This window comes from Borostomias antarcticus (genome assembly GCF_949987555.1).
Source record: "Borostomias antarcticus genome assembly, chromosome: 11".
NCBI classification, from domain to species: Eukaryota; Metazoa; Chordata; class Actinopteri; order Stomiiformes; family Stomiidae; genus Borostomias; species Borostomias antarcticus.
This window is the reverse complement of record NC_140244.1, coordinates 15,409,235-15,425,391: the sequence shown is the minus strand read 5'-3', so window position 1 is coordinate 15,425,391 and position 16,157 is coordinate 15,409,235. Positions and strand designations below refer to the sequence as shown.

Genomic DNA, 16,157 nt, shown 5'->3' with positions numbered 1-16,157 from the left:
GCTGCACAGTGGTAGGAGACCCCCTCTGGGTCTGACGTGTGGAGTTTCACGAGATTCTGATGTGGCATTCCAAAATAAAAGCCTTCTAAATTATCAAAAACTGCTTAAATCAGGATTAAAAGAAAACTACCCAAGATGCCATGGGTTCTATGCTACACAGTGGTAGGAGACCTCCTCACAGTCGGACTCGTGGAGTGTCACGAGATTCTGCTGTGCCATTTCAAAATAAAAGACTTCTAAAGTCTCATTAACTGCTTAAATCAGGATTAAATCAGGATTAAAAGAAAACTACCCAAGATGCCACGGGTTCTATGCTACACAGTGGTAGTAGACCCCCTCTCGGTCTGACTTGTGGAGTTTCACTAGATTCTGATGTGGCATTTCAAAATAAAAGCCTTCTAAAGTCTCAGAAACTGCTTAAATCAGGATTAAATCAGGATTACAAGAAAACTACTCAAGATGCCATGGGTTCTATGCTACACAGTGGTAGTAGACCTCCTCTGGGTCTGACCTGGGGAGTTTCACGAGATTCTGATGTGGCATTTCAAAATAAAAGCCATCTAAATTATCAAAAACTGATTAAATCAGGATTAAAAGAAAACTACCCAAGATGCCATGGGTTCTATGCTACACCGTGGCAGTAGACCCGCTCCTGGACTTACTCGTGGAGTTTCACGAGATTTTGATGTGGCATTGCAAAATTAAAGCCTTCTCAAGTATCAAAAACTGCTTAAATCAGGATTAAATCAGGATTAAAAGAAAGCTACCCAGGATGCAACGGGTTCTATGCTACACAGTGCCAGTAGACCCCCTCTTGGTCTGACTCGTGGAATTTCAAGAGATTCTGATGTGCCATTCCAAAATAAAAGCCTTCTAAAGTCTCAAACTGCTTAAATCAGGATTAAATCAGGATTAAAAGAAAACTACCCAAGATGCCACGGGTTCTATGCTACACAGTGGTAGGAGACCTCCTCACAGTCGGTCATGGAGGGTCACAAGATTCTGATGTGCCATTTCAAAATAAAAGCCTTCTAAAGTCTCAAACAATGCTTAAATCAGGATTAAATAAGATTAAAAGAAAACTACCCAATATGCCACGGGTTCTATGCTACACAGTGGTAGTATACCCCCTCTGGGTCTGACCTGTGGAGTTTCACGAGATTCTGATGTGGTATTTCAAAATAAAAGCCTTCTAAAGTATCAAAAACTGTTTAAATCAGGATTAAAAGAAAACTACCCAAGATGCCACGGATTCTATGCTGCACAGTGGTAGGAGACCCCCTCTGGGTCTGACGTGTGGAGTTTACCTCACAGTCGGTGGTGGAGGGTCACAAGATTCTGATGTGCCATTTCAAAATAAAAGCCTTCTAAAGTCTCAAACACTGCTTAAATCAGGATTAAATAAGATTAAAAGAAAACTACCCAAGATGCCACGGGTTCTATACTACACAGTGGTAGTATACCCCCTCTGGGTCTGACCTGTGGAGTTTCACGACATTCTGATGTGGTATTTCAAAATAAAAGCCTTCTAAAGTATCAAAAACTGTTTAAATCAGGATTAAATCAGGATTAAAATAAAACTACCCAAGATGCCACAGATTCTATGCTGCACAGTGGTAGGAGACCCCCTCTGGGTCTGACGTGTGGAGTTTCACGAGATTCTGATGTGGCATTCCAAAATAAAAGCCTTCTAAATGATCAAAAACTGCTTAAATCAGGATTAAAAGAAAACTACCCAAGATGCCATGGGTTCTATGCTACACAGTGGTAGGAGACCTCCTCACAGTCGGACTCGTGGAGTGTCACGAGATTCTGCTGTGCCATTTCAAAATAAAAGACTTCTAAAGTCTCATTAACTGCTTAAATCAGGATTAAATCAGGATTAAAAGAAAACTACCCAAGATGCCACGGGTTCTATGCTACACAGTGGTAGTAGACCCCCTCTCGGTCTGACTTGTGGAGTTTCACTAGATTCTTATGTGGCATTTCAAAATAAAAGCCTTCTAAAGTCTCAGAAACTGCTTAAATCAGGATTAAATCAGGATTACAAGAAAACTACTCAAGATGCCATGGGTTCTATGCTACACAGTGGTAGTAGACCTCCTCCTGGTCTGACTCGTGGAGTCTCACGAGATTATGATGTGGCATTTCAAAATAAAAGCCTTCTAAAGTATCAAACTGCTTAAATCAGGATTAAAAGAAAACTACCCACGATGCCACGGGTTCTATGCTACACAGTGGTAGTAGACCCCCTCTGGGTCTGACCTGGGGAGTTTCACGAGATTCTGATGTGGCATTTCAAAATAAAAGCCATCTAAATTATCAAAAACTGATTAAATCAGGATTAAAAGAAAACTACCCAAGATGCCATGGGTTCTATGCTACACAGTGGTAGTAGACCCACCTCCTGGACTGACTCGTGGAGTGTCACGAGATTTTAACAGATATTCCAGATGTCCGTTTTCCATGTTGATAATTGCCAGTAGCTAGCTAGATTGCTAACGTGATTGAATGGCCTCATCAGGCTCTCCTCTATGGAAGTTTTTTAGGCTCTTTATTCAAATGGCAATGCATTTTGCAATTGGCAATTCAATGTGCGATTTGGTCATGCAATTTGAAAATGCATTTTTTAATTGGCAATTCAGTATGCAACGTGGCAATGCAATCCTCAATTCACTTTGAAGAAAAAATAGAATGAAAGCTGAATCAATTGAATTCCATATAGCCATGGTTTTTTGGTCTCTTTATTCAAATGGCCATGCATTTTGCAATTAACAATTCAATATGCAATTTGGTCATGCACTTTGAAAATGCATTTTACAATTTGCAATTCAATATGCAAAGTGGCAATGCAATCCTCAATTCACATTGAAGAAAAAATAGAATGAAAGCTGAATGAATTGCATGTCATATTGCCGTGGTTTTCACTTTGAAGAAAAAATAGAATGAAAGCTAAATCAATTGCATGTCATATTGCCGTGGTTTTTGGGTGTCTTTATTCAAATGGCCATTCAGTGTGCAGACCTGCCCCATACTCTGCCCCTGATTGGATAACTCTAACCCTAACCTTAACTAACGAGTACCAGCCAATCAGAGGCAGAGTACGGCGTCTTCGCGGAATGCTGTTAGCATGATGGCGGCGGAAGAACTTTTCTCAGCTCTCATTGCCTTAGCAGACGACGCCGATACAAATCGGGCATCGGCAACTGATGTCCGTGATAGGGTGGAAATGCTTTCCCAGAGGGTGGAAGAACTTTCTGCCTTAACAGGCCTTGACACCTCAGCTGTTCAACTGAAGCTGACAGGCGTTACAGGCTCTGTCTGTGGCGCGTGGAGTGGGGAGACCTGTGATTGAGATACCTGTCGAAGCTATAGAGGAGTCCCTCCGTCATGGCTTCAAAATCCGAGACATCGCAGCCCTGTATGGAGTCAGCAGAACTACCATCGTCTGTAAAATGCAGCAGCATGGGCTGAGGTAAAGTTAGCTTTAATCCACCCTCTCTAATGCGTGCTGTTTCTGTTTGTCTTGTGTTTTTAGCCGGGGACTGCCCGCTGTTCCGACGTGCCATTGATCCGATGTCTCACTAGTCCGAAGCTTGTTCACCGATCGTCAGACATCCCATTGTTCCGATGGCTCAAGTGTCCGACCGACAATGGGATGTTTTGGACTGGTGAGACGTCGGACTAGTGGGATGTCGGAACAGTGGTATGGCACCTTTTAGCCTAGCTAGTGAGTGACCCAGTGCTATGAAGGTATTTTTGGTGCAAAAGTGCTGAACACCTGTAACTGGAATTGTAGTCGTAGAAAAATAGTCACACCTGCGTATCAGTAAATTCGTAGTCACAGAGAAATGTTGCACACTTGGAGGATTTATTTACTCTCTCATACAAACACAACAACAAATCAGCAGCTAAGGGTACATGCATTTATGTCTGTGGGTACACAAATGACTTTTGCACCAACTGTCTCAGGGGCGGGGCACTGGTCAGAGATTGGCCAATCAACGGAGCCCTTGTACACGTCATTTAGTGCCTCCTAGCCTGGTGTCACCAGTCTCTCCTCGGGGAGGAGAGCCTGGTATCTATTTACTTCACTGCCTTAAGCCCGCCCCATCATCCGGCTCGAGCTTGTAGAGCCCGCCTCCAACATCCGCTTGCTTTATTTTTCCTTAACCGGTAGTTCTCCTTTGCATCTTCTTTTACAATTTTTGTCGGTGTAATGCCTGGTGATGCCATCGCGAATGTTATCTACTCGAAACTTCACCATGTGCAGCCTACAGTAAAAACATTACAACAACTGTTCGTCTTCCGGTCCAGACTGGATGATTATGCGATGCGTCATCGCGTTTCCGCTCTAGACCGGCGAAACAACACCGAACGAGAAAGGCCCCAGACTAGGAGGCGCTAAATGACATGTGTACAAGGGCTCCGTTGATTGGCCAATCTCTGACCAGTGCCCCACCCCTGAGACAGTTGGTGCAAAAGTAATTTGTGTACCCACAGACATAAATGCATGTACCCTTAGCTGCTGATTTGTTGTTGTGTTTGTATGAGAGAGTAAATAAATCCTCCAAGTGTGCAAATTTTCTCTGTGACTTTGAATTTACTGATACGCAGGTGTGACTATTTTTCTACGACTACGATTCCACTGTTACAGGTGTTCAGCACTTTTGCACCAAAAATACCTTAATAGCACTGGGGCACTCACTAGCTAAAAGGTGCCATACCACTGTTCCGACATCCCACTAGTCCGACGTCTCACCAGTCCGAAACATCCCATTGTCGGTCGGACTCTTGAGCCGTCGGAACAATGGGATGTCTGATGATCGGTGAACAAGCTTCGGACTAGTGAGACGTCAGATCAATGGCACATCAGAACAGCGGGCAGTCCCCGGCTAAAAACACAAGACAAACAGAAACAGCACGCATTAGAGAGGGTGGATTAAAGCTAATTCTTAACGTTACCTCAGCCCATGCTGCTGCATTTTACGGACGATAGTAGTTCTGCTGACTCCATACAGGGCTGCGATGTCTCGAATTTTGAAGCCATGACGGAGGGACTCCTCTATAGCTTCGACAGGTATCTCAATCACAGGTCTCCCCACTCCACGCGCCACAGACAGAGCCTGTAACGCCTCTGTCAGCTTCAGTTGAACAGCTGAGGTGTCAAGGCCTGTTAAGGCAGAAAGTTCTTCCACCCTCTGGGAAAGCATTTCCACCCTATCACGGACATCCGTTGCCGATGCCCGATTTGTATCGGCGTCGTCTGCTAAGGCAATGAGAGCTGAGAAAAGTTCTTCTGATGCCATCATGCTAACAGCATTCCGCGAAGACGCCGTACTCTGCCTCTGATTGGCTGGTACTCGTTAGTTAAGGTTAGGGTTAGAGTTAGCCAATCAGGGGCAGAGTATGGGGCGGGTCTGCACACTGAATGGTCATTTGAATAAAGACACCCAAAAACCACAGCAATATGACATGCAATTGATTTAGCTTTCATTCTATTTTTTTCTTCAAAGTGAAAACCACGGCAATATGACATGCAATTCATTCAGCTTTCATTCTATTTTTTCTTCAAAGTGAATTGAGGATTGCATTGCCACTTTGCATATTGAATTGCAAATTGTAAAATGCATTTTCAAATTGCATTGCCACTTTGCATATTGAATTGCCAACTGTAAAATGCATTTTCAAATTGCATGACCAAATTGCATATTGAATTGTTAATTGCAAAATTCATGGCCATTTGAATAAAGAGACCAAAAAACCATGGCAATATGGAATTCAATTGATTCAGCTTTCATTCTATTTTTTCTTCAAAGTGAATTGAGGATTGCATTGCCACTTTGCATACTGAATTGCCAATTGCAAAATGCATTTTCAAATTGCATGACCACTCTGCATATTGAATTGCCAATTGTAAACGGCATTTTCAAATTGCATGACCAAATTGGTTGATTGATTGGATAAACTGTCCCAATGTTCAAATGGAAATTCCAATGTAAGCCAATAGGTAGCTGGCTTACCCTATGCCCACTTTTAAGCATTTTGACAAATCAAAGGTTAGTTAACATCTCGACCAATTATGACATTTGTCAGAGTTTTAAATGTGTGGGCTAATTTAATTTGTTGATTTTTCATTTGCCTTGAAAACCCAGCCTCGCATCATCAGGCTGTCCTCGGGGGAGAGCCTGTTTCTATTCGCTTGGTTTCCGGTCTAGAGCCGCTGGAATCCTGTCACACAAATGCCGAATCGAGCAGCCTAGTCTCACCAGTTGCTACAAATTAGAATAAAACATGGACATACCAAACAAAGTAGCCGATTCCATAAGAAGTTCTTGCTGCATCGCATCGTAGGCAGGGTTGGGAAGGTTACTTTTAAAAAGCAATCCCTTGCAGTTACAAGTTACTTGTGAAAAATTGTAGTCAGTAACGTAATCCGATTACCACAATTTAAAAGTAAAGTAAGGGATTACTTTCAGTTACTTTTGGATTACTTTAAATAAAATGTAGGCTACTGTGTATTTCACCAGATATAAAATGTAGGCCTGTGTATTTCACCAGAAATCCTACAATATTTATTATTTTTCTGTGTTCTAGAGCTGACAACATAGCTAAACAGCAGTTGCCCAGCACCTGCCCAGTTAGAGCAAATGTTAATGCCAAGAGGTTAGGGTGCGTGTCATCTTGCCTTGTCTAGTTAATTGCAGTCTGCAAACTCAACACTCGTTGCTAACGTTAGGTGTAAACGTCGGAGCCAGCTCTAAACTCCAGCTCTAATGCATTCTAAGCAGCTGTGATTGGCGCTCTTCAGCTATACAGCTTTCCAGTGGACACACAGCCTTATATATTATGGACAAAACACCCACTGACCAGTTTTCCCAGGCAGTTAGTTATAGCTCTTGAATAATGCCGACAGGCGCTATTGAGTGAAAATAATCTGAATGGGGGCTTAGGTCTGGTTTTCTGAACATTAGTGCTATACTGTAGAAGCCTACTGCTAGCTAATTTAGCTGTCAGTGGAAGTAAGGTTAACGTTAGCTACCCTAACGTTTGACATTTGCTAACGTTAACTTACCTGCAAATGCTTTTTCAGGTTGGACGTTGAGTCCTTGGCCGTCAAGAGGGTTTTGTTGGCTGGGAGGCATAGTTTACACTGTGCTGTAATATTGTTGTGGTTCTGTGACAGGTAAATAAAATTTAAATGCCCGTGCTGCTCGCTGTCTGTCTGGCAGCTGTGGTCCAACGAGCACATCAGTGGTAGGCTAATCTTGTTGGCGCGCTTCGTGCAATTGGTTTTATCCTACAATGTCCACAAACCATTAAGCTAGGTTGCCAAATTACTCACCGCCCACCATATTTGTTGCTAAATTATTGACCGGAGACGTCCCAGTCGCAAAGAGTTGTGGTAGCAAAGGGAGCAAAAGTGACCATCGCTTGTTCACTTCAAAAATGACCGTTACGAAGGGCCCTTCGAAGGGAGTACTTTTGCACCCTTCGGATTGGAACGGCCTTCAATATGGTGGAAGTGGGCATGGCTCCGATTATGTTCCCTTCGAACATAATCGGAGTGCCCTAGCATTTGGAATACAGCCTCATTCTCTCACTCACTCTCTCTCTCACTCACTCACTCACTCACTCACTCACTCACTCACTCACTCACTCACTCACTCACTCAAATGATTGGCCTTTGTTGAAGTGTTAAAAAAACACATCAGTAGCAAGAATAGGCCTACTTTAGTTCCCCTGTATGTTTTTAACATATAAAACACCACTGCTCAAGAACCCTTCTGGTACCTAGAAACCTCCCACCAGGGCAGGCTTTGCAAGCGCACCCTAAAAAAAGAAAAAAATCACTAAAAGTCACGCAGGTGCATTAGGTCCTCCTCTCAATGTACAAAGATTTTTTTTTTTTTTTTGACAATTATATTGTTAATCGCTATTATTTCTGAGACAATTAATCGTCTAGCAAAATGTGTAATAGTTACAGTCCTACTATAACCTTGATCAGCTCATCCGCCCTCAAACCGTAATGTGCACAGCGTAAACAGCAACTTATTTGTATATATTTATTTTAGATTGTAACTTTCTGCATTTGAATGAGTTCAAATAAATCTAATACATCGGGACATATTAAATAATTTGGTTATTATGTGACCTCGTATAGCGTCAGTCCTGCATGAACACAATGGCATATTGGATTATCAATATTGTGCCCCCGCATGCAGTTCATAAGCCCTCTTAAAGGATAAGGACACTGAATTTCATGTTTAGCCATATTCCTGGCTTCCCTGGCATGTATCTGACTAGTACAGGTTAAAATATTTCTGTTTTGTGCAGTACAGAGTTCTATGTCAATAACGTCGGCGCCCGCACCCTGGCTCGTTGCTAGCTATGGGCACACTCGAAAAACTCTAAAAAGTATGATATACGTGGATTTCAAGTTCAGGAATTACATGGTTTATGCTTACCAAACTCTGAAGTAGTCCTGTAAACACCATAGGTCCTTTCACCTCTCCATTTCGAAACAATAACTTAATGCTGTGAAGGGATGGCTGTTGTATGTTTGGTGAAATTAGTACTGTCCAGTGTCCCTATCCTTTAAGACTGCCTGGCGATGAGCAAATTCCTCAAGCAAACTGCTTGCAAAGATGGAGAAATTTCACCACAAATCAGACCTGGGCTTCCCCCACAGTTTCATACAGCGGAACACGTAATCAGTCTCTCCTCCCGTCTGTGTGAAACTCCCACTTTTCCCTCAACCCCCCAATGAAGGCATCATGAGTAGGAAAACCTCAACTAGCCGTTCTGCACCAGGCAGAATGAGGTTTTAACTATGTGCATCTATTCCTACATACGGACCATCATGTCATTTTTTTAGATGCATGTTGCGAGAAAATTACACCTAAAACGGGCACTAACATGTTAGTACATCTGCCCCTCCGACTATTCTTGATGAATCAAGCAGTTCAGAATAACTTCAGAAGTTAAATGCTTACATACATGCTCAAAGTTAGCAGCCTTGTTGTTAATCTAATGTCACTTATCATTGCCCTCTGTGTTGTGCTCCTTGTTGCCTCCTTGTTGATTGCCTGACTGCTGTGCTCCTCAGCCAAGCCGGTCCGGCCGAAGCAGCTTCCTGTCTGCTCTCCTACCAACCCCTTCTACACGCGCTGCAGCGAGCCCGCCAACACCTACAGCAACGCCGTCTTCCAGAGCTCCCTGACAGGACAGGCTTCCCTCCCCGCCACGCTCGCGCCCAGCTCTGTCCAGACCAACACGTGAGTCCCCCAGGACAGGGGCACACAGAGAATAGCTGGGGGGTCTGAGACAGGGTCCCCTATAAGGATGATGGGTTCAGATGGTGTGTAACGTGTTGTATTTGTTTTGTGTGTTGAGCAGAGTGTCCACAGCACTGGGCTACAGAGCAGTCAGACCCGCGGACATCCTGGAATCATACCCGCTCAACATAGACAATGGTGAGTTACACACACACATACACACACACACACACACACACACACACACACACACACACACATATATTAGTTAACTATCCCCCTTATTTCCTTTGTCAACAGGAAATGCCAGAGACATCAATGACAACAGGTGAGCTGAGACTCTATCTCTAGCGTGTCCATCAGTGAGTCATGGTTGAGCTCTGTCTGGGTTGAACTGACTTGTGTGTCTACTTCTCTGCTGTGTCTGTGTCTGCAGGAGTGATGTGCACTGTGGCAGCGAGGTGGATGATCCAAACAGACTCTACATCATTCAGCAGGAGACTGCTGCAAGTTAATGCTATATGGTATCTACAACACACAAGCACACACACACACAAATTGCTCTATTGACAACCAAATGTGTGCACCCTGTTTGTTCTAAGGACTGCGTTTGTTTTCTCCTCAGGAGACCTACCACTGTACTGAGGAACCTGGACCCTCTCCCCTGGACCTGCATGCAGCCTCTCACAGTCCTGTAGCTCCCACCACACACACACACACATGCTCCTGGGATTAGAACCTATTGTGTAAATAGTATACTCTAGTAGAGGTCTTGACCAGCAACTGTTTCTGTGTATGTACAGCCCCTCCTAGATGCATTATAAGGCATCGTGAGCCTGAAATAACACCCTCATAACCATGTCCCTGGCACCTATCCCAGAAAATGTTATGCCATCTTATAAGAACGTATCTCACTCTCTGCATGTTGCTCAGCTGACTAGCTATAGCCTTTGCATTTGTCCTGATGACTAGCTATAAACTGGCATAAAGTGTCCAGGTGACATAGGCTGCCATCATGTCTAGTCATGCCCTCCCACCAGCCAGTCATGAGCATCAGCTCAGCCCAGAGCTGGTCTGGGGGAACTGGGATACCAGCCTGTATTCTCACCATAAGTCTTATCTTAATGATGTCATCAGGGGGACTGGCCTGCCGTCAGAAACAATAGAGCTATAATATGTACCTTATTATTATAATAGTAATATTATTATTATCATAATAATTATTCTTATTCGAATTCTATGTCCACACCACACTGCTGTCTCATCTCTATGATGTCAGCGCCATGGCCTGTCCAGCACAGCAGCTGTAGGTCAGGAGTATCACGCCCTTTATCCACATCAGAGGAGCCTGGCTAACAGCTGAGATCACATGATCACAACATGACGTCATGTGTTACATGTACCTGTGGACCTGCTACCTCTAGTCCGGTGTTAACCCATGAGTTGATAGACCATCCATCACAAAGTCATTCACCATGTGGAGATGGAGGACAGAGAGTAAGACAGAGAACAGAGCTGGGCTTTTGTCCGGTCAGCTGATTGGTTCAGTATGTTTATACAAACCTGTGTCTCTTTCACATATCAGGACAGACAGCAGAGGGGTGATGATAACAACTGGTGGCCCATGGACCCAGAAATACTGAATTTGTTGAATATGAATTTGTGTTGTGCTGTAGCCTATTATCTGGAGTATATAATCTCTTGACAGTCATGCAATACCTCAGCCATGTGAAGTATTGTGATGTTAGATAGTGTGGATGATGTAGGTCTAGGCAGCTCCACTCACACTCAGAGATGTGCTCAACCAACTAGTTGGCCAATCAGAGTTTTTGGTTACCAAGGTTAGCCAAACAGACAAGGTCAAAGGTTCTGCTTGAGAGTTCTCTGTTGAAATCCTGACCAGCCAATCAGGATAGAGAAAAGCAGCAGCTCCTGAAGTAGTCAGAACCAGACCTTGCTGATTGGCTAGGGTTGAGGCCAGGGCTTTGTTCAGAGGGCTGCCGGGTGACATCGTGTCCAGATAGTTGTAGTTCAGATAGTTATAGTTATAGTTCAGATAGTTATAGTTCAGATAGTTAGTTATAGTTCAGATAGTTATAGTTCAGATAGTTATATAGTTCAGATAGTTATAGTTCAGATAGTTATAGATAGTTCAGATAGTTGTACATATAGTTCGGATAGTGACAGTGTTCAGATAGTCAGATGAAGTGGATCTACACAGGCCTCTCTACCAAGCGGCAGCAGTTACATCAACTGTGTTTGTAGTATCTGCAACCTTCTGATAGTCTCACCTTCCTGAACACACTCCAGGCTCACAGCATTTTTTGGTCATGGTCTGGTCTCTCCAGATCTCTCAGTGGTGTCCATGTGTCCATAGGCCTCCAGTGTCTTCCAGACAGGAAGTTGTTGTTATCATTGTCTCATAAAGGCTCCTCCTGAGTGTGAAACCCTTCACTGCCAGTTCTGGCCCTGTATGGTAAGTCCCTCAGTTAGGAGATGTTAACCCATTTAAACTTGTACTATAGCTATTATCTGCTTAGCTAATGTAAAATGTATGCGATAATATTATTGTTCCAACTTGTAAGTATATTATGGCACCGTGTAGTAAAATGAGAGAAACCGGTGGACATTATGACTGCTGTGGACATTATGACTGCTGAGAGGAACATTCCGTGTGATTAATTTGAGGGCGTCCAGTATATGATCATGTAGAGACGTGTGAATCAGTATATGATCATGTAGAGACGTGTGAATAGTATCATAGTGAACATGCATCTGTCAGTATACTGTACATAGCCTATATACCATGCGGATGCTGTAAACCATTGTGTCGTAGTTGAAATAAAACCCTTACAGAAATATGTTCATTAAAGGCAGTCATATCAAAGACAGTCGTGTCCAAAATATCAGTGTGTGGTCAGAACCGTAGTGAGAGTGGAGGCTGTGAGCGGTGATGATTGTTGTTGTTGTTGGTAGTTTTACTGGTTCTGGTGCACAAAAGTCACACAGGACTACAAAGCGCTAGGAAGACCTGACCAGTTAGCACCCCCTAGAGGCCAAAACACAAACAGACAGAAGTGTCCTCTGCGCCTCCTGCCCTCATGCCTCAGCCTTGTGGCCAACCCCAAACAGACCCTTCTTTGTGGCAGCATAGCAACCTCACAGAGGCGCAGAGAAGCGCATGGAAAATGTCCAATGTCCAATACAATGTCCGTTTGTTCGTTATTATTTTTATTTTTTTTCCTAATACTTTTCAGAGAGTAAAAGTGTACAAGGCTCTGATCATTCCCTGGAGGGACAGTTTACTTTGTCTGGCTGGACAGAATCAGGAGACTTTCAGGGCTACATGCCCCCCCAGGCCAGCAGCTGTGGTCCTGTAGCCACCCTGGGACAGACAGACAGGCCGGCCGGCAGGCAGGCAGACAGACAGACACAGGCAGATGGACAGAAGGGAAGGAGACGGTTTACGCAAAGATCGTTGCAAAGTATTAGTTCAAGCGATAAACATAATACTACTGTATGTGATGGAACTACACCTACTCACCCTCGTGTGTAGGTGTTCTGCACATTCCCTCTAGTGCCCCCCTAGACCCTCACCTGTCCCTCTACTGTCCCCCTAGGCCCTCACCTGTCCCTCTAGTGCCCCCCTAGACCCTCACCTGTCCCCCTAGGCCCTCACCTGTCCCTCTACTGTCCCCCTAGGCCCTCACCTGTCCCTCTAGTGCCCCCCTAGGCCCTCACCTGTCCCTCTACTATCCCCCTAGACCCTCACCTGTCCCTCTACTGTCCCCCTAGGCCCTCACCTGTCCCTCCACTGTCCCCCTAGGCCCTCACCTGTCCCTCTACTGTCCCCCTAGACCCTCACCTGTCCCTCTCCTATCCCCCTAGACCCTCACCTGTCCCTCTACTGTCCCCCTAGGCCCTCACCTGTCCCTCTACTGTCCCCCTAGGCCCTCACCTGTCCCTCTAGTGCCCCCCTAGGCCCTCACCTGTCTCTCTACTGTCCCCGTAGGCCCTCACCTGTCCAGAGCGGAGCAGAATGCGGTGTTACGGCTGCGGTTGATGTCAATCTCCAGCAGCTGGGGGATGGAGGGGAAGGAGGCAGGGCTGGAGGGGAAGGAGGCGGGGCTGGTGGGCTGCTTCCTGGCCAGACTGCTCATGCTCAGGCTACTGCACCACAGAGCTGGCAGCTGGCCTCTCAGCAGCTTCCTGAAGGAGACAGGAAACATCAACATGAATTAACATTTCACTTGACTCAATGGCCCTGCTATCAGCTATCAGTGTGTGTGTGTGTGTGTGTGTGTGTACCTGACTCCACTCAAGGGGCCGACCTCAGAAGCAAGCGTAGCCAGGTGAGTGGGAGGGGCCTGACGGGGACATGGCCTATGGCGGCGACGGGGACTGAAGGACAAGACTGTCCTGCGAGGGCAGGTCTTGAGGGACAGGAAGTGGGAATGTGATTGGCTGGAGCAGCGGATGGGTGAAGCCAGGGGCAGGTTACAGTCCTGCCTGATCTGAGGAGGAAGGGAAAGACCATGAACTTCATCACCCATAGCCCTTTTACACCAAAGGAACTCTGGTTCATGAACCGGTTCGTTTCAAAATTCCTGGAACCTTGGTTCTGTCCAGAGAACGGGCCCGCGTTTCGACCAGTTTTGAGCCGAACCGTTGTACGTCAGCCCACGCCCATGATGTCGTCACAGTTTGCACTGAAAAACCTACTATTTTGTGGTGCCGGTTCGGAACCAGCTTTCGGGTTCCCGAACTCATTTCTTTTTGGTTGAAATGCTCGGAACCATTCAAAATTAGGTTCACGAACCGGCACCGAACCGGTTCCCTCTTGGTGGAAAAGGCCTATTAGAGAGGCATCATCACCCAGGAGAGAGGCGTCATCAAGCGCTTTGAGTTCGAGGAATTGCGCTCAATAAATTATTTATTATTATTATTATTATTATCACCCAGGAGAGAGCTACAGAAAACGTAGGATCTTATGAAGTATAATGCTAATATTATAATGATTGTAATTTAAGCCATTCCAGGTACTCGCAGATGAGCACCTGGAAAGACTTATATCCAATCTATTACTATGATTCTAATACGCTACATGATAGATGAGTTTTCCCTTTCCTTCCACTCTCCTCCCCACTCATCTCTTACCTCAGTGAACAGGTAGAGCATGTGAGCCAGGCAGGTTCTGCGGGTCTGGTCTATCTCAGCCTGCTTGCCATTCCAGCGGACTAGCACACGGTTCTGGTACTGGTCCAGGCGGATGAGAAAGGAGTACATGTCCTTGACTGTCTGTCCGTCATTCAACTTGCGAGCAGCCAGCAGCTGCATGTTCAGATTGTACCTGGAGACACACACACACACACACACACACACAGGTGCTCTAGCAGACAGATAACCCGTGTACATGTTATGGGCCTGTTATATGTATTACTGTATATAGAACCCTATGTCTCCATCCAGTTTGAAAAACAAATTAAAAGTTCTAATCAATAACGTGTATGGTATGTGTTCAATCAATAAGTGTTAAACAGAATATGATCGACAGTATCATCTATGGGATAATCTAAACCGTTTTATTGACTGTAATTGTATTGATTTTGGGGAGTTCTGTTCTCTCATAATAACATGATATAACATGATATGCTCTCTGAGCTGAGACCTACCTGACTTGCTGTACAGATCTGAAGGCCATAAACTTCTGCAGTAGGCAGGCCAGCCTGGCCTGGTCCAGGGAGCGGTTGTGACGGATCAGCTGTCGGGCCAGTGAATAGAGCTCAGAGGAGATGGACCCGTCCACTGCTGCCTGCCTCAGCAGATGGAGGTTGGTCCTCTGGGAGGCCACAACTACGTGGTACTGGGCTCCCACCATAACCGTCTTCTGGATCTTCTCCCCCCCCTCCTCCATCTCTGCACGATATCTCTTCAAGTCCTCCTTGGGGGTGGAGCCTCCTCTGACCCGAGGCCATATTGGCCGCTGGTAGGCCGGGGTTTTGTCCGGGCTTGCTCTGCGCGCACGCTGGTCCACCCTCGCAGGCCTCTCTGCCTGGTGCCACCGTTTCTCCTCACGGATGTCCTCCTCCTCTAGGCTGTCCGAGGAAGGGATGGAGGTAGGGCAGGCGGGCTGCACCTCCACCTCCTCCTCTTCCTCCAGAATCCTCTGATCCACAACAGGCTCCTTCTGCATTTTCTGCTGCATGTCCAGCAGGCTCTCCAGCGCCAGACGCATCTTGCAGGCCTGCTGTTTGCTCATGTCATTGATGTTCTTCAGCTGACCCAGCACGTCCGACAGGGAGTGGCGCCGCTGGCTCCCAACCTTCCGGGACCTTGACCAGGCCGGCATCGCCTTCTTGTCACTCATGAGGACGCGCACACTGGAGTCCACGCTCTGGATGTCCCGCTCATGTCTGATGAACATCTGGTTGATCTCCTTCAGTATCTCCCCGGGGGACTTGGAGGTGTCGTCCCAGAAGCCAGCCTTCCCCAGCCGGTTGTCCAGGAACGGCATCTCCAGAACGCTGTCGGTGAACTGGCCTTGGAGTCTGGAGGTCAGATTGTTGAAGGAGTCCCTGATAGTGTTCTGGAGGATAATGTAGAGCTTGATGGCGTCATTGGCCTTGTCTGCCTCCAGGCCCATACCCTGCATCTCCCCTGCCAGGCCCCCTCCCGCCGCCCCCGGCCTCATGCTCAGGGACTTCTCTATGATGCTGAAGACGGAGTACTGGAAGTCCGCCAGCAGGCTGGTGCTCTTCTTCTCCATGGCCTCCAGCATGTCCAGGCTGTCCAGGGAGGGCGCAGGCCTCGCCTCGGCCTCGGACATGCTCTCTGGGCTGGGGGGAGTCTCCTCCTTGTAAGTCACCCCCTCAAATACGT

General features: G+C 46.0%; 1 protein-coding gene across 4 annotated transcripts in view; it reads left to right on the top strand.

Annotated features, from left to right (window-relative positions):
* Window positions 1-9,793, top strand: part of kif5aa (kinesin family member 5A, a) — a gene marked incomplete at both ends in the record, with an annotated part of 67,796 nt that extends 58,003 nt beyond the window's left edge. For 3 of the 4 annotated variants that reach the window (XM_084445599.1, XM_084445597.1, XM_084445596.1), the window contains 4 exons: window positions 9,110-9,278; window positions 9,400-9,476; window positions 9,579-9,606; window positions 9,715-9,793. In XM_084445599.1, coding sequence (XP_084301725.1) covers window positions 9,110-9,278; window positions 9,400-9,476; window positions 9,579-9,606; window positions 9,715-9,793 — 353 coding nt within the window. Of the gene's footprint in view, window positions 1-9,109; window positions 9,279-9,396; window positions 9,477-9,578; window positions 9,607-9,714 lie in introns of all 4 variants that reach the window. The other variant, XM_084445598.1, reaches the window with a different exon arrangement.
* Window positions 9,794-16,157: the final 6,364 nt, after the last annotated feature.